The sequence below is a fragment of the Penicillium atrosanguineum genome (assembly GCF_028827265.1).
Source record: "Penicillium atrosanguineum strain IBT 20685 chromosome Unknown utg000007l_segment0_segment0, whole genome shotgun sequence".
Classification (NCBI taxonomy): Eukaryota; Fungi; Ascomycota; class Eurotiomycetes; order Eurotiales; family Aspergillaceae; genus Penicillium; species Penicillium atrosanguineum.
In genome coordinates, this window is record NW_026623139.1 from 6,989 (window position 1) to 34,121 (window position 27,133).

At 45.8% G+C, this 27,133-nt stretch overlaps 10 protein-coding genes across 10 annotated transcripts; 4 read left to right on the top strand and 6 right to left on the bottom strand.

Annotated features, from left to right (window-relative positions):
- Positions 1-481: 481 nt before the first annotated feature.
- Positions 482-1,460, bottom strand: N7443_008192 (uncharacterized protein; the record flags this gene model as incomplete). The annotated part of the gene is made up of 6 exons (XM_056888248.1): positions 482-706; positions 772-856; positions 906-1,163; positions 1,219-1,287; positions 1,341-1,403; positions 1,450-1,460. The coding sequence occupies 6 exons, from the start codon at positions 1,458-1,460 to the stop codon at positions 482-484; spliced, it is 711 nt and encodes a 236-aa protein (XP_056737550.1).
- Positions 1,461-5,796: 4,336 nt separating this feature from the next.
- N7443_008193 (flavin-containing monooxygenase) lies at positions 5,797-7,673 on the bottom strand (the record flags this gene model as incomplete). The annotated part of the gene is made up of 3 exons (XM_056888249.1): positions 5,797-6,266; positions 6,319-7,376; positions 7,435-7,673. Coding segments are annotated over 3 exons (1,767 nt in total), but the record flags the coding sequence as incomplete, so codon positions are not given.
- Positions 7,674-8,413: 740 nt separating this feature from the next.
- On the bottom strand, positions 8,414-9,317 carry N7443_008194 (uncharacterized protein; the record flags this gene model as incomplete). The annotated part of the gene is made up of 4 exons (XM_056888250.1): positions 8,414-8,658; positions 8,730-8,860; positions 8,915-8,982; positions 9,045-9,317. The coding sequence occupies 4 exons, from the start codon at positions 9,315-9,317 to the stop codon at positions 8,414-8,416; spliced, it is 717 nt and encodes a 238-aa protein (XP_056737552.1).
- A 291-nt stretch (positions 9,318-9,608) lies between these two features.
- N7443_008195 (putative quinol monooxygenase) lies at positions 9,609-10,249 on the top strand (the record flags this gene model as incomplete). The annotated part of the gene is made up of 2 exons (XM_056888251.1): positions 9,609-9,668; positions 9,728-10,249. 2 exons carry the CDS (start codon positions 9,609-9,611, stop codon positions 10,247-10,249), a joined length of 582 nt encoding a protein of 193 aa, XP_056737553.1.
- A 1,133-nt stretch (positions 10,250-11,382) lies between these two features.
- On the top strand, positions 11,383-13,392 carry N7443_008196 (fungal specific transcription factor domain-containing protein; the record flags this gene model as incomplete). Its single annotated transcript, XM_056888252.1, has 1 exon — positions 11,383-13,392. One exon carries the CDS (start codon positions 11,383-11,385, stop codon positions 13,390-13,392), a length of 2,010 nt encoding a protein of 669 aa, XP_056737554.1.
- Positions 13,393-13,678: 286 nt separating this feature from the next.
- N7443_008197 (fungal zn(2)-Cys(6) binuclear cluster domain-containing protein) lies at positions 13,679-15,447 on the bottom strand (the record flags this gene model as incomplete). The annotated part of the gene is made up of 4 exons (XM_056888253.1): positions 13,679-14,877; positions 14,937-15,123; positions 15,180-15,301; positions 15,357-15,447. 4 exons carry the CDS (start codon positions 15,445-15,447, stop codon positions 13,679-13,681), a joined length of 1,599 nt encoding a protein of 532 aa, XP_056737555.1.
- A 1,914-nt stretch (positions 15,448-17,361) lies between these two features.
- N7443_008198 (uncharacterized protein) lies at positions 17,362-17,943 on the bottom strand (the record flags this gene model as incomplete). Its single annotated transcript, XM_056888254.1, has 1 exon — positions 17,362-17,943. The coding sequence occupies one exon, from the start codon at positions 17,941-17,943 to the stop codon at positions 17,362-17,364; it is 582 nt and encodes a 193-aa protein (XP_056737556.1).
- Positions 17,944-18,254: 311 nt separating this feature from the next.
- N7443_008199 (uncharacterized protein) lies at positions 18,255-19,492 on the top strand (the record flags this gene model as incomplete). The annotated part of the gene is made up of 5 exons (XM_056888255.1): positions 18,255-18,433; positions 18,496-18,592; positions 18,645-18,727; positions 18,784-19,238; positions 19,296-19,492. The coding sequence occupies 5 exons, from the start codon at positions 18,255-18,257 to the stop codon at positions 19,490-19,492; spliced, it is 1,011 nt and encodes a 336-aa protein (XP_056737557.1).
- An 846-nt stretch (positions 19,493-20,338) lies between these two features.
- Positions 20,339-21,435, top strand: N7443_008200 (ferritin-like domain-containing protein; the record flags this gene model as incomplete). Its single annotated transcript, XM_056888256.1, has 5 exons — positions 20,339-20,426; positions 20,486-20,671; positions 20,721-20,810; positions 20,861-20,943; positions 21,004-21,435. 5 exons carry the CDS (start codon positions 20,339-20,341, stop codon positions 21,433-21,435), a joined length of 879 nt encoding a protein of 292 aa, XP_056737558.1.
- A 2,812-nt stretch (positions 21,436-24,247) lies between these two features.
- On the bottom strand, positions 24,248-25,805 carry N7443_008201 (cytochrome P450 3 monooxygenase; the record flags this gene model as incomplete). Its single annotated transcript, XM_056888257.1, has 4 exons — positions 24,248-24,288; positions 24,350-24,740; positions 24,784-24,864; positions 24,927-25,805. The coding sequence occupies 4 exons, from the start codon at positions 25,803-25,805 to the stop codon at positions 24,248-24,250; spliced, it is 1,392 nt and encodes a 463-aa protein (XP_056737559.1).
- Between the last annotated feature and the right edge of the window lie 1,328 nt (positions 25,806-27,133).

The following is a 27,133-nucleotide window of genomic DNA, read 5'->3' on the forward strand; positions in this document are numbered from 1 at the left end:
AAACACGACCTGGGTCGGTCGGACAGCATACTGACACTGGCGACAGACAATCACGGAATACTTGGGGATCCGTAAAAATAAGTCCGCGGCGGTGCGGGATGCCATTGTACGATAAGGTTTCGTAGATCGTCCAAATATATATTTGCGGGGGTCGTACAAAGAACGGAGCTTAGTCTGTTGGGGCGAGGAAAAAAGTAAGTGGGAATTCGCTAAAGATTTATATTTTACCCCTGAATCTTACGCCACCCAAGCTAGATAGTATTAATAATATGATAGGCTGATCGAATATACTAAGTTTCCACTAAGACAAAGCTTTCTACGACGACCCTTAGTATATATGACTATATATAATTTAATAAGATCTATATCTACGAATGATTATAAGTAATAAAAATGCGGATTTCATTCGGTATTGTAAGTATTCCCCCTTCTAGCCTAAAATGCTATCTTCACTCCCTACCACCCATATTGTACGTCCTCCCTAGGCCTCTTCGTACCAAGCAAGTTGAGAAGGCTCGGTCCGACGCCGGTTATCCTCCTCTTCAGTCAAATCCACTATAGTGATCTCTTGGACCTCGCTATCCGCACGAGGACGTTGATAGGCCCGACGGGATAGCCCTTGGGCCGACCGGACGACACTCCGGTCGTCCGTTAGGTCAATAATATCCGTTGTGGGTAAGGGACGAGGTGGGTGCCGTGGCCATGGCTGTGTAGCATTACGGGGCTGTCTATCTCGTACAGAGCACCGAGATACGTGATCACGCCACTTACAATTGCCACAACAGCCGCCAAACTGACCCGGGAGTCGGATACACTGCGGAAAAGGTTTGCACCGGTCCACACACGCCTCGTAAGGCTAAACGAGTTGATTGCCACGGGACTGGATCAGCAGGGCATTAATATACGAGGGTCGCTGGGAGACAATTTGCTGCCCATTAATGTTGCCTCGTATATGCCAGATAGGGCGTCCACGACCCCGAAGGATCGCGAGCTGCACCGGAGTTGTGCACATCCGGGTAAGCTCATCGCCGCCAACTGGGAGTTGAAGCTGACCCTGGTTACCGCCTGGTCGTTTAGCGTATTGGATGAGGGACTGGATACCCTCCGCGTGCGTACGAGGAAGACGAGGGTTCCCATCCTGGTTAGTGTAGGGGAAGGGCCAGCTAGTAGAGATTGTACATTAGCTAAAGATCGTTCATAAAAAAGTCAAGAGCTTACCTGCTCCATTCCCCGGGACCAAAGTTCAGGATACCTTCGCCGGCATAGGGACTCCGCTCCCGACCTCCGCTGTATAATAGTTAGTTTCATATATATCGCTATAGGAAAGGAAGCATACATACAACGATCCAGAGCCACCACGTCCGCCACGGCTACCACCACCACGGCGAGAGACGAGGGAGGAACTAAATCGGAATTAGTTTGATTTCACTGCTTGGGTTGGGTTCGTACAAGGGAGACATCTTGACGTAATTGTACGTCAAAAAACGAGAGAAGAAGGGGGGCACAGGGCGAGAGACAATCAGTGATTTTAGAAAAAGAAGTAAAAAAAAAGGTTGATTTTTAAGGTAGAGAAAGTGGTCAGGTAAGAGAGATATAAAGGAAGGTAAGTTCGAAAAGGAAGAAAACTTGATTATATATTGAGGATTGTACATTCATCCGAAGTACGTCTATTGTCCTAGTCTATTAAGGCTATAATGCGTTTGCATTGATGTGGCTGCCTCAGTCCCATTGTACAATTCTGTCAAGCACAATAGGCGTTTGCATTGAGCACATTGGGCGTTTGCATTGAGGTGGCTGCCTCAGTCCCATTGTACAATTCTGTCAAGCACAATAGGCGTTTGCATTGAGCACATTGGGCGTTTGCATTGAGGTGGCTGCCTCAGTCCCATTGTATAAGTCTATTGAGCCTTATTGTCCGAGACTATAGAGCATATTGTGCGTTCCCATTAAGGTGGCTGCCTCAGTCCTATTATCTGACTGCAATAAGATGACTACCTTAGTCCCATTGTCCGACTACACTAAGATAACTGCCTTAGTCCCATTATACGAGTCCATTAAGCCTATTATCGACTGCAATGAGGTGACTTCCCCCGTTCTTTATCTATTAATCTTATTAGTATACTAAGTATAATTAAAGATACGTCTTTAGCGAATTATAATAGAATATATAGATATTGTAGTGGTGGAATATATAATATAGTAAACGCGGCTGCGGCCTAAGGTGTCATGCATACCTAGGAGCATATATAGTATCTCCTACGTAAGGATAGAGATAGAGAAGTTATCTACCCTTTTTATTTATATTCGTTAATTAAGGTAGTATAGCTACTAGAAGGCCTTCTTTAATAAAGTAGTAGGGTTTGAGGGTTATACTAAGCTTATGTAAACCCCTAGCCTAAGGGTGACTAAGTATCGCACGACTGGCCAAAGCGCACCCCATCAAAAAAAAAGGTCCAAATTTCTAACCCCTGTAACTACCTCTTCTTTTGATTGTACGATCTTTAAATTGAAACCGGGTATAGAGCGATCGCGAATTTAGAACTTTTGAAGTTTTGATGATTGTCCGACCGATATTTTCAACTGGGATGCACTCGAGAAGTCCAACTGGTATGCACTCACTAGCGCCGTTTTTCGCCCATAGTAAAGCCAAAACCCTAACTGGTATGCAATGCATCCCACCACCCCCCATGGGATAGTGACGACTTGAGAATATCGTTATACTAATCAAACGTAGTAAAATGCTCCTTCGGTCCGATATTCATGGCCACAGTACCCGCGAAATCAAACCGAGGTAGGGACTGGTAATAACCCTATGATTGTTGTGTACTGATCTATTTCCCTGCTAGTATATCAAGACTACGATCGCGTATTGCTACCGAATCTATCGCGAAGGTATTGGACTTTGGAATCATTTAATTGCCTTGGTTGAGGTTTTCCCTATCAAGTTAGGTTTCCCTACACTATTATGCAAATGCAAAGGCCTCTTTTATTATAGTTCTATCTACTGTCAACCGCCTTTGAGAGAGCAGGGGCGTGTCGAAGAAGCAGAAACTCTGTTCAAGGGAGACCTTGGCTTCGCTCTTGACTATTCTCGGCGTAAGGCAAAACTCATTAATGTTTGGGGATTGCATGGCTTATACGAATGCTTCAAGGGCAGGCTAAGAGCTGGTAGAGGCAAAGTTTCATGCACACCTTGAGCATGGTTCAGTAGTGCGGATTTTGACTCTAGTTGGAAGTCTGTGCAGAGTACTTTTGTTTTGGGGAGAATACTTATTCCGAGAGCCGTGATCACTAAGCTAAGGCGGTTTGAGCCGAGAACCGGTCAGAACCGTGGTTGCCGTTGGCAGAGCATTGGTCGACGTCCAGCAGCTCTCTGGATTACGAGTCGCGCTTGCTCGAAGCAGAAATAGGCATCGAAATATTGAGTAGCGTTTGAATAACTGCAATACACGGACGTCAGCAATTGTGAAAATGGCACAGCGAACCTCGCTTCCCCTCGAACTGTTCAGCTGCATTGCGGGTACCGCTCCGCACGAATCGAATCGAATCGAACTTTTGCCAGATTCGATTCGATTCGAATTAATGTCGATAACAACGGTTCGTACGGATTCGAATTGAAGACCGATTCGAATTCGATTCGAAGTTCGCGAACTTTTTGTACTAAACCCTTATTTGGAAAGCGGTAAGTCACGTCCGACTATATCGTTCTATATCTATTATTCCACACGATAGTGAGCAATCGACATCACATATAGTAGTTACTTTAATAATTAGTTAATTGATAGCCTCAGAGATAGCTCTATTTAATCTAACATAAAATTAAGCAATTTGGCTTTAGGTTGAACAAGCTGTAGAGTAGTATCAGTAGATATAAATTCTCGCCCTAACCCTCCATCTAAAATATATAATTCCACTCCTAAGATTGCCTAATAAGTCCGTAATCGTATCTGTGGTCTATTTTATTTCAAATTATATCAGCTTATAGACCGTATTAAGATACACGTAGTCTATTAATATGGAGCCAAAATATTAGTAATTACATATTATATACGATATAGAGTAAATAGATGGTCTAATCGGGCTAGCGGAGATTTTATAAGAACGCGTCCCCGCGTAGACGTGCTTTTACCAAGAGTAATATCTAAATCTAGGTCAAAAGCTACTAAATACTATCCCTTCTAATGCTCCAAAGTAAGCGATCAATTATAATATAAGTATAATATACTAATATAACTATATAGATAATATCTCTACCTATAACCATATTCGACTGTCCTAACACTAGGAAGAATAAACGCGATTATGTAGCGCTTCATAAATATGGCCTCCTTATAGAGGATATCCCACTTCCGCGACCTCGAAAAAAGATAGCGGTCCGACCCGCCCTTAACTCACTAACTACTCCGGTTTTAACCTCTCCTACCGCTCCCAGCAACGTTTCTATTAGCTTATCGAATCTTGATACGGATATATGCCTTTCACAATTAATATCTGTCGGCCGTGCAGGGAGGCGGATACCACGAAGCTTTTCGTGGCGCGGGGTACGCTTTTGTAGATGCTTCCCCACCACGGACCGTAGGTCTATCCGACCAAGGAAGGCTTGATCGGATAAAGATAGAATAAGAATAAGATAGAGTGCAAAGGGCTTATGCACTCTAAATGAGCACAATCCACAATCCTCAAACAAAGGACTAAGAAGAAGGTCTTTCTAAGCAGATAGAAAGGGATAGTAGAATATTTGAAGAGAGTGAAAGGTCTGTTATTTCTACTTAGTGTCTCGCGCGTATTTATAGACAGAAAGTGGTCAAAGTCACATGCTTTATATCAGATAAACAGAATAGAATCAGGGAAGGAAATATGATAGAACTGATGGCGTGATGAGGGATATGTCATCGATCTGGTAGGGTAAAGAGGGGTAAGCGGTTTGGAGGGGTAAATCATGTTCGCATCTCTTTCTTTTCTTCTTCTTCTTATTATGTTGAATAAGAGGATACCTTCACCTAATGTAGCATTGGTCCAAATTCCAACAATACCTAATACTGGCTAACTACTTACGATTAATACACTAAAAATAAAGGAATATTATATTACTTCTACTTTTAATTTTATATATAAGTGAATTACCCTGTATTTCATAGCTTTTATAGTCAAAAAATATAATTAAGTAGTGTTGAGACCAAAACATAGTTTAATAACAGTAATCTAAAAGTATGAATCAGCAAATTTATGTATGCCAAGACCTTAATTTTATGCAAAAATGGTTTCTGTTAGGGCCCCAATGGGGAACCGCAATGGTTTGTGGTTTGGTTTGGTTTTCGCGGTTTCAAACCGCAACCATTGCGGTTTGGTTTTTGGGGGCAAGGTTTGCCCCCAATTGCGGTTTTTGGCGCACTCTAGTTCAGAGTGATCACCTGCTAAATAGGAAATTGAAGTGTCGCTACATTGGGCCTGCCAATGGCCGCAATTTTGGATATCGATGATTGTGCATCAGCTGGAAAGTCCATACTAACAGTGGGGGAGATACAATTCCCATGTGGTTTTGGAAGTAGATTGATAAAATCACCTGATGGTTGCATGATCAAAGACGATTCTCCGGACATGCTAGGATGGTGAATGTCGCATAAATGCTGGCTAGTAGAGGACTCAACTAGTCTCTGCCATCTTTCTACCATCGACATTGAAGATCGACACAGTCCTGAAAAGGTCCTGATGGAAAACCCTGGCGTGATCCGGTATCTTCAATTCAAGAAATAGACAACTTATATACCAAGGAGGAAACAGAGAAATTTATTGCTACTATTGGAACAGCACAGGGCTGTTGAAGAGGTTCCAATAATCCTCAAAGCTAAAAGTCTGAGTTATCCCCATATCTCCGCGTCCCGTTACTTCGCCCACTGTCATACCATTCCCGAGGTAGTAGAACCGGTTGTTTTGTGAGATTGGAACGTATGTGAAATGGTAGTCTTCCCAGCGAGGCTCTTTTAATGCCTCCAAAAAATGATAGGTGCTACCGCAGTATATTGCGACGATTTTCCCATCTGCAGTTCCTTGTTTGTACCAGCTGCTGCAGGGTCCAGCCCAGACTGTTGTTTTCAAGTAAGCTTGGCAGTGCTCATTGAAGTCATTTTGGGCCTTTAAAGATATCTCCATCGAACGAATCGACTGAGTTTGCATCTTCTTTAGGCATTTTGCAATGTATATCGCAGTCCCCTGGATTGCCTGCACTAGGGATCCATTCGATACTGGAGAATTGGGACCCACGAAACCTGAAATAATTAACGCACTGGTGTATAGTAGTGGGTTAAGTATGATGCTCACTGAAGTAATTAGGCATCCCCGCTAAAGTGACACCAAAATATGCCTCCGGACCCTCTTCTTTCCATTTCTTCGCGAGATCAAATCCATTCCGCCCGGTGACCGGGAACTGAGGTTGGAAAGAGTTATCAAACCCGGTTGCGCAGCAAATAGCATCGAAGTCCAGATGACGTCCGTCACTCGTCAAAATTCCTCTTTTTGTTATTTCCCGGATGTTCTTCCACTCCAAATGGGTGTTATCCTTTGTAAAGGCCTCTAGAAAACCAAGGCCGGGGGTGAGACGACGACAGCCCACGGGGAAATCGGGCAATAGCTTTTCCAAAACTGTCCGTCCTTTGTCGGTTGTTCCCAAGATCTCACGCATTGCCGTCTCGCACGCAGCCATAGCTTGCAGCTGGGACGGCGTTCCTATGATGAACTGCCTGAATCCGGTAATACGGTTGATTTGAAGGTCTTTCCGATGACGGAGGAGATATTGAGGATCATCTCGGAATCTGATCAGTTCCCTTTCCGTGTATTTGTACTCGCGGTCGATTTCAGGATCTCCCGGTCCTGGCTCACCAATCCCGGAAGGACTGATCCATGTCGGAGATCGCGCAAACAATGTGACACTTTTCGCCACCTTCGCCAGTTCAGGCATGATTTGGACCCCTGAAGATCCGATGCCGATCACAGCTACCGTCTTGTCTTGGAACTCAAAATTCAGATCCCAGTCAGCAGAGTGCAGGAGCTTCCCTCGGTACGAACTGATCCCCGGAATACTAGGCCAATTCCAGTTGTTTAGGACACCGCCTGCATTGATGAAGACATCACAGATATCGACAAATTGTGCGTCACCGGATTTGACAGTGATGTGCCATTTCGCCTCTTCATCATCCCATCGCGCCTTTACAACCTCGTGACTGTACTTAAAAAAGTCTTCACAGCGGTATTTGCATGCCACCTGGGTCATGTATTGATGTATCTGCTCGGACGTCGCATAGTAATTGGGCCAGTCAGGCTTCGGTTCAAAGCTGAACTGATAATTATGGGTAGGAATATCACATTGGCAACCAGGATACCTGAGAAGAAAAGATTTCAGACAATGTCAAAGCAAGGGAAGACAATAGCTTGTACTACCTGTTGACTAGCCACGTTCCACCAAGATCCGCATTCTTCTCGTACACCTGAAACTCCAGGTCTTCTGTGTGGAATTTTTCGCGGACCGCAATAGCCATCATTAGGCCTGAGTAGCCCGCACCCAAGCAGACGACCCGAATCTGGCGGTTTTCACCAATTGCGGCAATAGATAATTCGTGCATTGAAGTGTTCTTGCTGTCAAAGAAATTCTTGAGGAAGAAAATGTGTTCTTGTCCAGACTATATTAAAGTCACAATGAAATGAATGAGAAGAAGCGTTTGGTTAATTTGTGATAGTCGCAGTTGAAAGATTATATCTGTTACCCAATGCCAAGATATCTATTGAATTGTAGGATAGTCCGATCGCGATGTAACAGGATTAGACGAACGGATAATCGGTTTCCGAAGGTATGGTGGCAGCCAGCCTAGTGCGCAGGGGGTAGATTAGTACGGAGATCCAACTCCGGACTCGTCTCAGGCTGGTCGCCTCGGGGGTTTCCGCTTAATTAGACAGGCACAGCGGAACCACAGCTATGGCTAACTCCGAAGTACCTTGATACAATGATATTCGCGCATAAAGGGCAGTGTCTGCGATTGCAATCGATGAGTGAAAAAACGTAATCTCTTGAAGCAAAATGAAAGAACTTAAGCCAGAATAACTGTATCTCGCGGGACCGAGTCGAATACTCAACCTCTCCCACCTAAGATCATTATTCTATGAATTAGAAGACGCGGCCGTCTAGAATGAGTCTGAATTTTGCTACGTAATTGCAAGAAAGATGCAAGTGAGCCCACCATGACTCAAGCTTTCCAACTGTGCAAGAAGACTATGTACACATGTTTAGTTTCACCGCTTTTGCCCACTGGCTGATTGTAGTTTCTTCTTTTCTTTCTTCTATATGGCTTCAATCTGTCACTTTCTTTTCCCCTTTGTTCCTTTTCTTCACTACAATAGGGACGACTGAAGTGGCGTCATGCTGTCACAGCTCTGGTACAGTGGGGATTTTTCGCGATTCCTTGACACCAATTGTATCCACGACCAAAGCACTAATCTGACGAATAAAGTCCACCTCGTCTCTCCGGGCGCCATTTCGAAGCAGGCCTATCATATGGAATCTAACTTGCTCCACGCAGTCAATCCCAATCAAAGCAGACACCATTACTTGTTCACTCTCGAGAATGTCCAGCACTTCAGTGAAGGAGAAAACGCGTCCATAAAGCAGTTCTGTACAGAATTGATCAGTTATCAATATAATAAAGACTTTTTCTGATCCAGGGACTGCAGGATTGACTAACCTAGGACGATAAAGTCATAATCTGGACCCGCTTCACGGGTAGGATTGGGGTCCACATCCGGATCGAGGAGGTAGATTTTCTTGAAAAACTCACGGCCTCTTTTAGACGCTACCTCAGGTGAATCATTCTCGCTATCATGGATGAGAGGCTGAATAGTATATCGACTTCAAGATATTTTCACACACCGATAATTCAATTGATCATGGAGGTATGGAGGAACCACGCCTGCCAAGGCCCGTAGAGCATTTCCGGTCTGTCTGAATCAGTTCGAATGCTTTAAATTTGAAAATCATCCGAGGGTTAAAGGGAAGCGACCTTTGCTGCGCCAATAACACCCACGGCTTTGGTAAGTGATTCTCGAATTTGTCGGGTAACTTGTCGATGCTGCGCTTCATCAACGTACTTTTGTAGCAAAATGGGGTAGAGGTCGACGATTTCATCGACTTGGTTGAGAGCAGCTAGACAAGGAAACACGGAGAGATACCAACGCATGCGATTGCCGGGTAATTCTTCTTCCAATGTCTGCAGCTGTGCATAAAAATGCTCGCGAGAAGTCATAGTCATAGTCATAGCCACAAGGCATGACATTCTCAAAGCAGCGGTTCACAATGAAGCACATTTAACGTTCTGGGTTACTAAGACTACTATCGGCATTGTGATGTCCGCATATCCGGTCGTGAATGTGGTGGGGCGGCCAGACGGAAAGAACGGATATCTACCCCCGACACACTCCTTCGTTCATACTTCCGGGACAAGCAGAGACAAGTACGCACACCGACTGAGTGGGCTAATTACCTACAGGATGCCAATTTATTTTTCTCATCATTTGGGTTCTGATGAATCTCCCTCCTTTATTGAATCTAAGCTTCTGGCTTTACCATGGCCGCTTTAGTTCTCTCCCCCTTGGTGAACATTGCCTCCGATCAGAAAAGAGCACGAGTAAGGATGAGTTCTTTTCACTCTTACTGGATCCGAGAATTGCTGACCGCACCTCTTAGTTCCTTTCGCTCTTGAGAGAGGTTGGAAAGGAGACGCTCACCTCTGAGCCCGACTGCTTGGCCTACATTTGGCTGCTTTCGGTCACCGAGACGACAGCTATTCGTGGGGTCGAAATTTACCGCAATGATAGTGCCTTGGAAGATACTCATCGCCGCAGCACGGCCTACGAAAAATTCCGGACAGTACTTATTGAAGAGCAACTAGCGCCACCTCCGACGGCTGCTGCACTTTGTCGAGGTCGACTCGTTGAAAAGAGTAGATTGCCCGACCCGGTGAACAGCTCGGGACCCTTGGTGGCAATCACAGGATCAGTTTCTGTGTTGACTATCACGTACGCAAGATCTGAGGAAATTCTGGCTATCTTGGGTAAAGTTGCAGACGAACCGCGCGAAAAAGACCAGATTGCCTTTGTGATTTCTGACTTGGAGGAGTCCAGGCAGATCCTCGTGGTCGGAGTCTTCGCATCCAGGAAGGCCGCTGACAGGGCGAGAAGTACCTGGAAGTCTCTGGGACAAGGGTAAGAGACACTCATCTGAATAGCAGGCATTACGGAATAGCCGAGTATTAATTCTCTTGTTAGAATTTTATCGTCAGTACTAGAGGATCAAGAATGGGAACCATCCGGGGTGGGCTTTTTGCGATGCGCGGACTCGGGAAGGACAGGATCGATTCAACGGAGACCTGTCAATTCTACTTAAAATGAACTATGGTTTCCCCAAGCATAATTGCAATTTTGTATACGTAGTAGTACCCACACTAATTTTTATCTTCCATCTTTACTATAGTGGATGGGTGGATGAGCTAATTTGTCTTAACCCTTCGCAATTAAGTTGAATAAGTGGTTGGTGGTTTATAATCACTAATTAAGCGGTATGTAGGCCTTGGACAGACGCGTGGGCGACCCTAGCAGTTTTAGACCGGCCCAACTGGCCCAAACTCACTTATTCTTGGGCGCCTTCATGACTCGTAAATTATATGAATTCATCCATCCATTCACAGTAAGACTCTCGATAGCAGTGCGGACAAGGAGTTGTCTATATATATTGGCCGCCACCATTGCATAGACCTAACCAGATGGCCTATGATCTTAGCAGATGTGGGGAGTCCCATTTCAATTGGCTACGGCATTTAGAAGTGTCGCGCGGACCAAAAGCAAAGCACGACCCGGCCCGACGCTCATTCGTAGTGCAGACCCATATTTCGTCCTCGTGCGGGGTAATGGATAATGAGCACGTTTAGCAGCCCCCTGGCTTCCCCATGTTTCTCGAGTGACTTACTCCAGTCATTCTCACTCTATCCGCTAACAATTTATTTACTATCTTTGATGGACCTTTTTCAACCCTTTTAAATCAACTCGGGGAGTGCTATCCACACAGTGCTCACCGCTATCGGCACCCATGACCTTGACGCAGCACAGAAGTCGCCCGGGGGCCACTTGTAAAGCATGTGTGAGATGCCGGATCCGCAAGGTGAGTTTTCGCCGTGATGACCAAAGCAACGGAGAGGTTGACCGCGTTAGCAGATCAAATGTGACAGTCAGCGGCCGAGCTGCTCGCCGTGCAAGACGCATGCAGAAATGTGTATTTATGGCGAAGACAAACGGCAGGCTACCTCGCGTGTTACCAAGGAAAAGATATCATCTCTTGCCACCAGTATGGAGCATATTGAAGGGATTCTGCATCGGTTGGACGATCGCCTCTTCTTATTGGAAGATGGAAGGCCAGCAGCTAGATTGGGGAAAGAGGATAGTAGGGAAACCGATTCATTACTGTCATCCCCCGAACACCTCGTGCGACAAGAACAACCCATTGAGCTTTCTGGCTCGGAAAATCCTCAGGTTGACCATATGTCAGAGTCGGCCAGCCCAGAAGCTCACCGTACATCCATTCAGGCGAATATTGAGTCGCCTAGACAGGAGCCGGTGTCACCCCATGCAGTCACATATATTTTGAATGACCAAGAATCGGTATCTTCATACGGAGTTTCCTCCGCGTTCCGCTACCGCGACATGAGAGGGATGGCCGGGCGACAAGTTGCCTCTCCAGCAAGCTGTGCAAGCGCCGAGAATTGGCACGAGACAACCAGAGAGCATCGGAAAATGCAACTGGTGGTAGTCGCCGCCTTGCAGCGACAGATCGAGGCACACAGTTTCCTCTCTCCAACTCATCCGTTCGAGGGTCTTGACTGGGATACAATACATCACCTTCTGGATATTCACTGGAACCGCCATCACCTGATGTTCCTTCTCACCTACCGACCATTGGTCATGCAGAATTTCCATTCAGACGGCCCCTACGCCAATAAGCTCCTTTGGTACGCTATATTCTATGCCTCTGCCCTTCACAGCCAGCGACGCGATGTAAGTGGGTGCGGCTCCGCGAGCCAAGGGCTGAAACAGGTGTTCTATGATCAGTTCAAGATGCTATTGCCTGAACAAATGGAAAAGTCGAGTATACCTTCAGTGACAGCCTTGCTATTGATGGGTTCGAGCCTTGTTTCTAGCGGGCAGCACACAGCAGGATGGATGTACTGCGGCCTTGCTTATCGAATGATCACTGACCTCGGACTACATCTCGATGAGGCTAAATCGCGCCCTTCACAACCCCCGCCACAGCCATCACTGAACCAAATGTCTAACAGTGAGAAGGAGATGTGCCGGCGCATATTTTGGAGTGCATATATCATCGACAAATTTCAATCTCTGTACTTTGGTCGTCTTCCAGACCTAAATCGCACTGGGTATGAGCCCAGTCAGATCTTTCTCGATACGTACGAAGAAATGGATTTATGGTCGCCTTATGTCGACCCTCAAAGCCCCGCAAAAGAACAACCGTCGTACAACCCACTGCCAACCTATGTGGTCGCGACTTTCAATGCGTTACTTCGGCTTGCTGAAATTGCCGCGGATATCATTCAAATTTTTTATCACCCATCCGCCCCCTCCATCTCATCTTTGGATGCAAAGAAGAGTCTCAGGGATATACAAAGGCGTTTGCAACTATGGCAGAATGTGCTTCCCAAGCAATTAAGATTCAACCCCGAGGTTGATCTCACATTGCCGCCGCATCAGATTACTTGCCACACCACCTTCCACCTTCTTAACGTTCTCCTTCGTCGACCTTTCTTGTCTGAAGGGCATCTGAGCCATATCCAAATGGAGGATGATTCTTTACGTGCCATTTGTGTATCTTCAGCAGCTCACATCTATCATATATCCCAGAGATATGAGCAAAGCTTTGGATTCCAACATGCGCCTTACTTGTTCTCATATGCTCTCTTCTCTGCCGCTACAGTTGTTCCCAATCAATCTGACCAAGCTGGATTCCCACATTTCGTCCTCAGAGCATTGACTGCAATTCAGAAAGGTGCTAACAGAGGACTCATGAAACCGATCTTGATCATTCGGGATCTCTTTGCCCGAACGGGAGTGTCCATGGACGACATAAATGATTCGAACCTGCCGCAACCTTCCAGGCCCATGCAACCGCTTGATGCTATTAACCCAGCACAGGACTGCCTTCCATCTCTAGATAACGCCGCCTCAGACGCAAACTTGGATGACCGTTTAAAATCCACCCTTTGCGAAACTTGGGATACGTGGGATTGGGACTCACAATTGCCGCCTTTGGATGGGTCAGACCTGCTGTTTGGACTTTTTCAATGACTTCCCGCCGTGTGTGTGACCATCCCTGCCCCTCAGTCGTAAAAGAGAGCTTCCACATTATGTGCTCATACAGATCCCGCTTCAAGCATTGTAACAGTGCCTGATTTGTTCCCTGATAGTGAGAAGCATTTGCCTCAATTTAAAATACGTCGTCATGCTACCAGACAGTCTCAAAGCATACTCAAGCGTACCGTCATAATGACATAAAATATTTTACAACAGCGCGCAAACAACTCAATGAAACCCTAACTTGACAATAGGTAATTGTAGCACAGTACATATATAATCAAGCACCGACATATTCAAGATGTAAATACTCGGACCCTTTTGAAGGGTCTAACTCACACTTACTCTCCCCAACTTCAGTGTCAGAAAACTCCGGTAGCGCAGTATTATTGTCCTCATCATTGATTTGATGAATGTAAGATCTGACCTCATCTTTGTCACCAAATATGGCAGCGACTTCCTCCAGCGGCAACCCCCTCGTCTCTGGAAGAACAAAATACATTACCACCGTACCGACCGTTAGAATCACATTGAATACCAAGAAGAATCGCCACCCAATATTGGCAAAGGCCGTCGTGGCGGCTTCCAGATAGACCAGATCCGTCAATGTCCTTGCCCCAACGGCCAAAGTCAGTCCTTTGGCGCGGATATGGTTAGGAAATATTTCACCGTAGAACACGATGCCCGCGACATCGACACCAATGGCGTAACAAAAGATAAAACAAAAAAGCACCGCGACTCCCATCTTCAGGCCGGCCTCGTTCGATGCTGAGTCGGCATAGACCGCAACCATGGCCGCTTCGAGTGCGACAAAGATATTGCAGCCAACAAGGGACGCTAGCATAAGTGTTCGCCTCCCCACTCTATCCACAATCAGACAGCCAACCAAGTTTCCCACGAAGGGAATTACCTGGTATGCTGCCTCTAGAACAATTTGGCTGTGATTGTCATATCCCAGTTGCTTATACAAAATCGAACCGTAGTTAGTAATCACTAGCATAGCGGTGCTTTCACCTAAGAATGCATAGGCAATGACCAGTAAGCAACGTCGGCGATAGGAGGGCTTGTGGAACATATGCTTCCAGGAGCTATCAAGAGTGCAATCGAGCTCAACTTGTTTGCGAATTTGGTTGTACTCGCGCACTGCAAAGTGATGGAGTTGCTCGTCTCCATCAGAATCATGGATCTCACGGAGAGTAATCCAAGCCTCCTCGTTCTGTGCATGCATCATCCTCCAGCGGGGTGACTCAGGAAGAAAGGGCAGAAAGCCAATAGACATCAGGCAAAACAGTATTCCGATTCCAAGAGGGCCTCTCCACTGTGCCTCTGAATCGGACACCAAGCTGTTAAACGCGAGGCCTACCCATGATGCCAACCCAAAACCCACCGCAATCATCAAACCGTTCATCCCCACGAAGAAACCTCGAAATTTGGGCGGAGAAAGCTCGGCGGTATAAACCGGACCTGCATAACATCGGGCTGTATCAGAGTGTGTTCAACTCGTACTAACAATGGGCTTCAATTTTATGTAAACTTACAAACCTGTAACAGGCCCGAGCCGAACCCCGCGACGGACCTGAAGGCAATGAACATGGCAACATTCTGGCTTGCTGTTACAATGGCCGCACCGATGGTACAGCAGGTTGCGGCGTAGAAAATGGCCATCTTACACCCATACCGGGTGAGTATCATACCGGTAGTAATGACGCCCAACAGAGAACCGGCCTACAGACCCCAATTAGCACATTCTCATCTGCGAACACACAGGATGAAAAGCCTACTTGGAACGACCCGTTCATTGCCCCAATTAAAGCATCCGCATTGGCAGATCTTTCCTTGGTCTCATTCTCGATTCCAAAGTAAATCAGAAAGGTGGGCTGAGAAAGAGTTGTTCCAATGATGGCTTGATCTCACTATTAGCTTTTTCTCCCTTGATGGTGGTAGCCATGAATATATACCGGCGTGATAGCCATAGGTCACATTCCCGAACGCGATGGCAAGGCATATCAGAAAATTCTTGAATGGCAGCCTTTTGAATGAGGTCCGCATGGTCGAAGTTTTCATTCCCACTCGTAAGCTAATTCCGGCAATCGAGATATCGAGTCGAGGAGCAAGGTAAGAAAATGCTGGATTAATCGGGGAAAGATCTTCCCATGCAGAGACAGACTTTGAGCTAGGGAAACTGCCAGCACATGAGTGACTTCTGATGAAATATGCGTTCATGATATTCTTCATCTCTACCCTGGGATTCGACGGCGGTGTTTCCCCGACCTCGGTGAACTTTTGCGGGGCGTGGCGACAAACCTCTTTGTTGAGACCCACTCAAATCCGGGGATCAAATCTCCGGCTAACGCCGAACTTTGCTTGTGACGCACATAAATGACTGGTTTCAGTGCCACATACCAGCACAATCTAATAGAACTGATTCGGTAAGGATCGAAATCGCATTCCCAGCATGGCCGATTTTAGCCACTATGGACATTGTGCAGAGGAATGGTCATCTTATGTTCGCCAGCATGCACCCCAACCTCTGCCACAGTATGATACGCCCGAAAGAATTGCCGAGTCTCGACGGATCACGAATGCAGCACGGATCAATGTCTCGCGCAGCATAATGGAAGGAAAGACAGCGCTACATATCCAGACCAAAACAGTGGCCATCCCAACGAGCGACTTTCAAGAGATCAGCGCTCGTATATATCGTCCTAGTGAAGCACAGTTTTCGTCTAGGGCTGTAATTATCTATTTCCACGGTGGCGGCTTTCTCGCCGGTACTCTTGGTTCCGAGAACGCGATTTGCGTCCAGCTGGCTGAAGCCTGTGGTATAGTGATTGTTAGTGTGAACTACCGCCATACACCGGAATGGACTTGTCCAGTACAATTTCAAGATGCGTGGGATGTGCGGAATTGGATCCTGCAAAACCAGGGTCATCATCTGCTACCCTCTAATATAGATCTCTATGTTGGTGGAACTAGTAGCGGCGCCTGTCTAGCTGCTAGCGTTGTGACTAGGGAACGGCTGGTATGGAATCAATCGAGTCTGTTGGTAGAAAGAAAAGCCACTCACCTATTCACATTCTCTGCAGGAGTCCAACGCTACTATTAAAGGGCAATTTCTTTGGTGCCCTTGGCTTTGTTTACCACAAAGCTTCCCGTTTGAGGAGTTCTCCACTCCTGACTGCGCGTCCCCGATGCAGTGTGCTGGCGCTGATCTATTACCATCAAGCCTAGTCATGGACTTTGCGACATTACTGCAGCCATCATCAGCAGATTGCCGAAACCCTATCATCAACCCTCTTTTGGCCTACAATGGTCTTCTGAGGAATTTGCCTCCCACTCATATCATGGTATGCGGCCTTGACCCTTTGCGTGACCATGGTCTTCTTTATCACCAAAAATTGCAAAATTCAGGGTGCGCATTCGCCTTTCTGCTTGACGATATCGGATGACGGTTGACAGGTGTCTAGAATTCCGGTGAGGCTCAATGTCTTTGCCGGCTACCCCCACGCATTCAGAAAGATTCCTTCTCTCAAAGCGAATGAGAAATGGGACGAAGATATGATACATGGGATCTTTTGGTGTCTGGGTCTTAATACATAGTAAATAAATAGCAAAACTAAGAAATTGACGAGCTTATTGAAATCATTTGTATTGTTTGACTATATCGCAAGAGCTTACAAAAGAGGACCATATTTCAAGGCGGGAGCTAATAATAAGCGGTTCCCATGAGATCGCTATAGCCACCGGAGAAGGTTCAGAACTTCTCATTTCTGGGAATAAAAATGATGACAGAAACCAAAGTTCGTGTGTTATTGAACAGAAGAAAGGAAAGAATGAAGAAACTGGATAGATTGAAGCTATTCAGATGAAGAAGAGAAGAGACTACAATCTCCGCGGAAGGTCAGAGGGCAAAGGCGGCGAGAATAAACAGGTAAAATGAGCTGCAGATGCTGGTAACCGACTTCAATTCTCTGTCACAGGATTCCGCATGCTGAAATCCTGCACTTGGAACTGCCTGCGATGAGGCAATCTCTCTTTGTTGCTATCGACCCGCATTGTCCACTCCGTTCTCACAGACTTCTCCCATTCTACCCCTCCCAGGCCATTCACTGCTTCGTACTGATGAATTGACACGAGAGGAGCAGCATATTCCTGCTTCCTGCCGACCTGCTGGAATAATTGGTAGCGACTCCCTGTCTTCCAACCATCCACTCTTTTCAGGCGATGGATATGTTCCGTTGAGTACCAGTTGTGATAATCTTGGAACACCTCAGGATCATTCTTGGGAGTAAGTCCAACTTTGATGACGACGTCCGTTCTTTGGGGGTTGAGGGGTCCGTCTCGTTTGTCGAAATTGAGGCGTTCGTAGAGTGCAAGGTCCACTAGGGCGGGAAGTGCATTCAGGGCCTGGTTCAGCTGAGAAATGTCTACTTTCGAAACATCTTCCAGTTGGAATAATATTTCGTATTGGTAATGTTTTTCCGGCGTGTAGACGTCCGTAGCCAATAAAACCAATTTGGAGGAAGCAGAAGGAACGGCATCCATGGCAAACAGGCTTGAAATCCGGATTTCCTCCCACTTGTGATGCGGATCAATTTGAATAGATAAAAGACCAGGTTTCGCCATTCTAGCACTTGGTTTGCTTGAGAAAACTTTTCTAATTTTTCCTAATCTTTGGATGTGCCCTTTTGGAGTGTTGCATGTAGTATTTGTATCAGTCTATTTTTCCACATTACGGAGATCTCGGTGATACATCTCCGGCGGCGGAAGTTGACGGCCAGAGGACGTATTCTATATAATCACTCCTTCAGCCTGCTCTACCTACTAAGGAGACATTAACTACCCTAGGACTTCAAATGAATTACTCAAAGATTCCAGAATTCGGAGAATTGCCTCTCAAAGAAAGCGACCCACCACTCTCGGCCTGGGGTCTCTGGAAAAACCCAGCTCTTGGTTCGCTTAACCACCTCCATGAAATTAAGACTTTGGAGGCTGCGAAATCTGAGATTAAGACTGGCGATAGAGTCACACTCAAGTAAGCGATCTCTGTGTTTTGATAGCTTTGGCTTCTTTGCCTGACATAAACTGCTCGCCAAGTCTTCCGCTTGATGCTATCGACCCCGGGCTCTTAGGTCGACAAATCTTCCAACAAAAGGTGATCGATAAAAGTCCGAGCATTGTGAATGATGACATCGTAAATTTATTATCTCCGCATTTCATTGTATATTTTCTTAACTTCGGCCTAGATCACTTTCAACACGCAAGGTAGCTCCCAATGGGATGGCTTCCGTCACTTTGCCTATCAGAAAGAAGGATATTTTTATAACGGGTAAGCTAAACTTCGGAACTTCAAGTGCTAAATTTCCGAATTCTAATCAGTTCAAGCGTGACTCAACAAGATATACATGGCAAAGATCAACCAGATATGAACAGTATCAGTGCATGGGCTAAGCATGCTATCGCCGGAAGGGCCTTCCTGATTGATTACTTTGATTGGGCACTAGAAACAGGAAAGTCGTATGATCCTCTCGCGTCGTCACCAATATCACTTTCGGATGTCCAGAAAATCATCCAGGAAAAAGAGATTCGGCCCCAGGAGGGGGATATATTGATCATACGGACGGGTAAGTCTTATGGCGACGATTATATTGGCGTCATTGGACTCACATCAAGCTCAGGGTATATTGCAGCTTATCAACAAGCTGATGCAGCGACAAGAGGTTCACTATCCAGCAAATTTGAGTTTCCAGGTCTTGCGCAATCCCAGGAAACCTGCGAATGGCTCTGGAAATGTCAGTATGCTGCAGTTGCTGCAGACTCTCCTGCATTTGAATGCACTCGTATGTCTAGTCCATCAATCAAATAGTTTTATTCTTACTCATATAAAAACTATGCAGCACCTCTCGATTTTAAATGGGCATTGCATCCCATCCTCTTGGCAGGCTGGGGAACACCGATTGGAGAACTTTTTGACCTTGAATCATTGGCCAAAACGTGCAAGAGACTGAAAAGATGGACTTTCTTCTTTGTTAGCATCCCTTTGAACTATACAGGCGCTGTGGCGAGCCCGCCAAACGCGATGGCTATTTTTTAGATCTCCAAAGCCAAAAAGGTCCCCCTGCTACAAATACTTCTCGTGTCGAGATTACTCAGAAAGGTGGAATTACCGCCTAGGAGAGCCAAGAGATCACACAACCTCTTATAGAGGCGGTTGAGACATCCAAATCTTTGCTAGGAAGATCTTTGTTATTGCCAATTTTGCGATTTTCGACGCGCTGTGTTTTGGGTTATGCGATTAGTGCAGTATAGTGATATATTCAAGTAGAAAGTGTCACAGGCCAGTACAGGATAATTTGTGTGCCATTCAGAAAAGTTCTAAACCGAGGAAAGAAAGAGAGAGCGAACAACTACAAAACAACACCACCCCCAAGTCCCAACCGGGACTAGCTCGCTACACGTGACCTGTCCTTAATATTGAACATTTCTTTTACTTTCCGTTTGAAAAGCACGTAAGCCCAAAACAATTTCAAATTCCACAACGTCGGATTCGTTCTCGGTCTCGCTTTACCCCTAACATATGATCTGTGATTCGTGGCGTTGTAATATTCCTGAGCGATATAATCCTTCCGCCTTCCGTCGGCTTTGTCTAGATTCGGAACCTCTGACGCCGATCACAACATTTTGGCCTAAGAATATGTTTCTACTGAGTTAAGAAAGCGCCCAAATTCCGGAAAGGAAATTTACAAGGGCGCATTTATTAGCTGTTCAAGACGTGATATACCACGAGCCTCTTAAAACAAGTCAACAAACAAGGGGTCTGATCGCTATCAGGTATAAATTATCTTGATCACTTGCCTCCGATACTAAACTGTTTGATTTTGTCAAGTCCCACGACTCAATCAATCGAGAAATTTCCACGAAATCTCTACATCTACACACAATGAAGGTCGTCAGAATTGCTCTAACCGGTGCGATTCTCAGTATGGCACAGGCTAGCCCTGTTGTCACCCGTGCAGCCATCACTGACGGTATGCTTTGCCCCTAAATTTATTAGCTGAGTTGAATTAATGAATTTTCAACCGTTTAGCTGATATCCTCAACTATGCCTTAACACTCGAACACCTCGAGGCCACCTTTTATGAGGAGGGTCTCAAGAACTACACTCAGAGTAATTTCGTGAACGCTGGCTTTAAAGATCCGTTCTACACCAACCTCCAGGAGGTCGCTGCGGACGAGAGAACACACGTGGCTTTCCTTACGCAAGCCCTCACTAGTGAGTACCATAGAAATTATGACGAGCGAGACCTGATGGTTCCCTCTAGCTACTGGTGCTTCTCCCGTTAAACGTTGCACGTATTCTTTTCCGTCTACCGATGTGAAAACCTTCCTAGCCCTTGCTAGTGTCCTCGAAGGTACTACTTGATCTTATCATTAAATAATTTCTGCTAATGACTGTTATTAGGTGTTGGTGTTAGTGCCTATCTCGGTGCTGCCGCGTCCATTGCTAATAAAGGTTATCTTACCGCCGCTGGAAGTATTCTGACGGTTGAGGCCCGTCATAGCGCCTACTTATGAGCTGCGATTGGTGAGATTCCTTTCGCCCAGCCATTCGATGACCCCCTAGACTTCGACGAAGTATACGCCGTCGCATCACCCTTTATTATCTCATGTCCCTCCAGCAATGGAAAACTTCCAGTGAAGGCATCTCCTTCTCTAACGTTAACCACTAGTCACGCTGTCGTTAGCGGCTCTAAAGTTCACTTAATGGCTGGCAGCGGCTTCGACGATTCCAAACTAAACAACCTGTACGCTGCTTTCATTACTGTTACTGGACCTATATGGACTTCCCTCCACTTTACGGGCGACAGATCGTTCACTGCCACCATCCCAAAGGGCGTTGCAGGCCAGAGTTACATTGTCATCACCAAAGGCAAAAGCCACGTAACCGACGATAACATCGTTGCTGGCCCCGCTATTATAGAGGTAGATTATACGCGCATTTTAGGTTACTTCACTTCCGTGTTCCCACAAGACTGACATTGAGTTATGAATAGGTTGGTACCAAGGAGGGCAACAAATGAGCCCAGCGAGGGTCGTTTAGCTGGTAAGGGGAATGTAGACTACTAGTTGGTCTTACCCTTGACTAGTGCTATGAGTCATCGTCAGCTTACGTACAATGTAACTGATATTAAGATGACTGGCCTAGTAATATCACGGTTGTCGTTGATGGCTTTTTGTTTGTTCTCGTTTTATTTGTTTAATCGTTCTCTTCTGATATTAAATGTTTGATTTTAATGCGACCTTTCGGGGCTAGTTCAATGGGGGAATGTTTTATGTTTTTATTGTATTGCTACTACCATGTTATGAGCTTGGTGGTACCAACAGATTATGTCCAGTTGCAGCTCAGCATTCAATTGGCTACATCAAGTCAAATTGACAGTCTCGAAGTTTGCAAGAAACTTTTTTATAACAGACGTCCGTATTTTTATTGACTTATAGTTTCGAAGCCCCGCCTTCGTAAATGTCAACACCATTTTTGATAGATGTTAGAAGTATCTATGGCCCAGAATCAACGTGACGGATTCGGGAGCTCGCGATATGGCCACGGGACATGAATGGCCGGGCAAAGATAGCTACTCGTACTAGTCCCCTTGCAGTAGCATCGAATGCATTGCTCACATCCGCATTCAGTCTAACATGTTTTACGGTATCTGAAACATCACTCTGCCTTTGAGTAACTCATAACAAAAAAAAACCAACAAAGAGCCATAGTTATTGAAATATTGAAGTTGAAAATGTGGTCTTAACTATGGTGTTTCGCGGGTGGCCACTCGCTTACATGGGACACTCGCTTACCGACCACGTTATAAATATATTCTATGTTTGTCTTGTCTGTGGAACCGTTTCGTGGTTCGGACTGGTGCGGTGCGGTGCGGTTCTGCGCGGTTCTGTGCCGAGGCCTAGTAGCGATAGATAGAAAATCTAGCTACTATTGCTTTCGTAGTGTTAGAGCATAATCCTCCTTTACTTCCTAGAGTATATAGTGTCACTCACCAAGTAGAAAAATACCGCTACGGTATTGAATATAAGCTTTTCTACCCTTTAAGTATAAGTATGTCTATTCTAGGCTTAAGTAAAGTATATACGCCGAGTATTAATAGACCATTAGCCTTTTATCACTTGATTTCTAAGAGTAGTGTTTCCCGGTTCCAAGCTACTTTACTTACACTGATTGCCGACAGCTAAAGGCCTCGATTTCTGATACAGAGATATTGAGCATTTGGTTTCATACAAGTTACGTGATATATTATGTATGTGTTTAAAGCCCTATGATGTAGATATTTGAGCAGGACTCATCGATACAATATGTAGGCAGTGAATATTATCGAGATATAAAATCGAATGCATATTAAGATTACGCGTTTTGAAAAGGCAATAATCTACAATTATAGCTTATCGGGGCAGTCTTAGTTGAGAAAAGAACACCTTATAGTGCAAAGTGTGCAGGTTGTCTGATCTAGCTTTTGGCCTCGGAATCAAAAGAACTTGATGTGTAGGGGTAAAAAATGACATAGATTTTAACCAGTCTCCCGTTACCAGAGCTAGAACTGATCTACGGACGATTTGAGATGCATTGGCAGGGGCTAAGCTAAATAGGCTGTAGAAATAGGGCGTCGTGGGAGTGAAAAGTGAGAGGTTCTTGAAGCGACGTAAAGCCTTTATATATAGTGGGTTTCATAAGTTTGAATCCGAGTTTTCACCGCCTTTACTATCTACCTTGCCGCCAAACGCGCACTAGAGCACCGTCTGGTTTGGATACAATTTCCTTGCCTTCTTTAACGCTATTATGCCTCCTATTACTGAGATTGATGGATGGTATACGAATTACTAACGGGGTGGGGCCTGTAAATAGAAGAATCTGGAGGGTTGGGACGGCAGAAAGTATGGCAAAAATTAGGCGGTAAAAATCACGGATTCAAACTTATGAACACCCACTGTATGAGAAGCCACCCAAATTACAAGAAGTCTGAGCGCGTTCGGTAATTTGATGTATATATTACAGTATGCGACTGACTAGACCCTGTATGTGATTATTTTGATATTTTGATCACCATTGGCCTCCGTTACAATATTTCTTGAATCCGGCTCATAACTAGCATATTTACGTGCGCTCAACCATTATAGATGAAACAGCTGTCACACTCCATAAGGCTACAAGACCACCGGCAAACTCCGCAGGTTTAACTTCGATCGGGTGCATGAGGACCCGTCGCGGGTGGATCCCCACGGGATACCACGGATTTCCGATTTTGACATTTTCCGGGGCCAGGGATAGGATCTCTTTTGCCACTCTTGCACATGATCCACAAATCCAGAGTGCACAAAGACAGGGCGATTCGCGGAGCCTTGCTCACTCAGTTTTCATAAAAAGCCTGAATACCAAGTGAGAATCCTCGCGCCTTCGGGTTCCACAAAAACAAGCTGTCAACCTTTTTTTTTTTCGTCGAGCAGAAGAGACAGACACGATCGTGCTTACTACATTTTGCGCTAGGTCCGCGGAATACTTTCCGGTGCTCAAGTGGAGAGCAACGTTGACTCTAACCCTAGAGACAACCAATCAAAAGTTAAGCGAGGCTTGGTGCGGATTTTGATACGATTTTCTGACAACTTATTACATTAAACTGCTTAAATTGCAGAGAACATATTTTGAGCCCCTGGGCCCCATTGCATCCAATCATACCACCCATTTAAATTATCCACCCCAGGTGTATGGTATATCTCAAATATTACTGTTCAGAGCTGTTGCCAAGCAACTCGGAAAATGAAAGATTTTTTCGAGGAGGCATTTTTAAGACGAGTTCGAGTTGTCAACGCAGCTGAAAGCAGAGCCTAGAAAAAATTAAAAAAACGTCAATTACAATCTTATGACATAGACGGGACCAAAACTTACCAATTGTTCCTGTGGCGTAGGCATCGATAATTTGGATAACGACACCGTACGTTGCACCGACTAGGAAAAATATTCCGAGCAGCACCATTCCCCAGTGTAGCAAATAAATCAGTTTCTGTATCAGGGTGCCTTTCCGGTAGTGACGGTTGCTATGCAGCCACAATAGGCCAGGGAGGGACATGGCGAGAGGGGCAAAGCAAACAGAACCGACCAAGGCAATCAAGTAGTTAAAAATAGGGATAGCCTCCGCGAGAATGAAAGAAATTGCACCGAGGATAATCGTGCAGCTCAACCAAGTAGCCCAGTGGACAGCTGTGTTGGACTGCAAATGACGTGTGTTACCCAAAATACGCACAAAGATGTATTTGGCGGCGATCTTAGAGGTATCCCGCTATGTTAGCCCTGAACCCTCAAGTGCGATTGAAAACACTCACATGCAGGTAAATTGTAGCGCTCACAACCAGCCCCAGTAAAGCAACACCGTAAGACACCATCTTGATGGTTTGTCCGGCGCTCTACATCAAGTTTTAGCACATGAAATCGAATGTCACGCAGGTATAAAGCAAGGAATACGCACACCTAAGGATGGACTGGCAACCCATTGTCCGCACCAGCGATAGAGAACCAAGCTGAAAGCAAGGTAAGATGCGGTAACCAAAGCCATGCACAGGTATAGCGACTTCTTGTAGTCTTTTGGATTTCGCATTTCCGACATTACCGGGATAAAAGCGCTGGTGCCAGCCGTGGACACGAATATAGTGCTAGAGGCAACCATACCAGCGGCAAATCCGGGGTTGTTGATGGCTAGGTAACCGAGATCATAGGGGCCCTCCTGAGGTGCGGCGGCCGGGCGGTCGCGCGTGGTTACTGCAATGACAACAATGAAGACTGCGGCATAGATCGAGATAAAACCTGCGTAAGTGAGCCAGCCCACATGTTGGAGCTTACGCACTGAAGCTGTCGCGATAATCACGACCGCCGCAATAAATGACCACCAAACAGTGCATGCAGCGTGATGCGAAAGGGCGTTCAAACCAGTTGAAACTCCAATGATACCACTGCCTGTGACAAGAACGTAGCCGATGAGAAAGATGAGGCCAGTCAGCTCTTTCGCGAAATAGCCGCCGGCTACCTCCGCCATGTCAGCGATGGAGTGGCAGTGAGGATGCTTTTTCCGGAAGTTGCCCAGAATCACAAAGGAATAGGTGTTGAAAGCGCCCCAGGCAACGATACTGATCGACCCACCCACTGCGCCGAGGGAGTACAGCGCTGATGGCATGGAAAGCACTCCCGTCGCGAAGAGGACCTTCACGAAGATAATGCACGCCTTAAACCAGCCGACATTGCGAAAGCTAACACCGTCCTCGGTCTTCTTGAAGACCTCCTGTTCCTCGAGCGAGTCGCGAGGACTTCCCAGCTCGGTGTCCTCAGCATTTACTTTCTCATCGACAGTCATAATGGTCAAACTTGGCTGAAAGACAGAAGCACCAGGCCGTGAAAGAAAAAAATAATAAAGGCGTTCCAATGCACGGGGGGGAGGAAGGTTTTTCATAGGCACATGGTTCGGAGAGGCCACGGGGGTAATCTACTGTGGATCTATTGTGGATGTTCAAATGCAGTCGACGTGGGTGACGGCACATAGTGGCAACTAGCGTGCTACGCTTATTTGGTATGTCGGTCTGGAGTTACGGATAGGCCCGAACACATATTTAAGGCTCCACATCGTCCAATTATTGTTTCGCAGTCGCCATTAGGAGCTAAGAAATTTACGGCTAATGCAACTTGGGTCTAGCTATTCAATGTAATAAGAAGGGATTGTCGCTGTCTTCCCGATCTAAACAACCGAGCCTGTACAAAGACTTGGCGTGGGGTCAGATTTGGCGGTAAATTCAGATTCATAAAATTGTGGAGACCATTTATCGGGTATAAAGGGAGAGAGGGAGAGAGAATTCCATTAGACTCTGTTTCATGCCCGTACGGCGAAATGTCAGAGTTGCCAGTGGCCTCTAGAGAAGTAAGTATTGAAAAAGTTGCGAGAGATATATAATGCCTATTCCCAATTCTCACTTTTGGCCTACACTTTTAGGTGCTATTCGCTACTTCGTATAGTCTCCTTATTACTAAATATGATTTCTAACTATTTCCGCGTGATACCCACGTAGTGCTTCTATGATTTCCATTTGATCTATAATTTCTGACTTCCCGCTTCTCGCAACCTCCTATGTCCGTTCTCCTCCGTAGCGCGCTGACAAAGGTGTCTATTACCTATATTCAGGCTAGGCATCTAATATTAAGAGAAAAGAGATAGTTAAAGGGTTAGTTAGCCTCGCTACCGGATACCCTCTCGCTTCTTATCGCTAGGGTTAAGAAGCTTCCTAGCTACTAAAATAACATGGCTAACTCCGCACGAAGCCTATGCTGCCTTAGCTGCTCCTATTGTTACCCTCGCTATACGCGCTACTCGTGCCGTCTGAGGTTAATACTAGACATTGACATGGGCCGTCCATGGACAAAAGGTCCGGCCCACGGCCCGTCCATGGGCGGCCCATGGGCCGGCCCATCGACACCTAATGCTGCCTGATTCTAATATTTCTGCCTTCTTTGGCCTTATTTGGCCTAATCCTGCCTGATTTTTTTGCATAACTCTTAGCTTATTTACCGTTTTTTACCGCTGTTTCAGTCGAAACGCTTATGAATATTATTTTCTAGCTCCTTCGCATATTTAATAACAAAATGTAGTATTATTAATAGGTTTGCACAGTGTGGGTTTGTGGATAACATAGG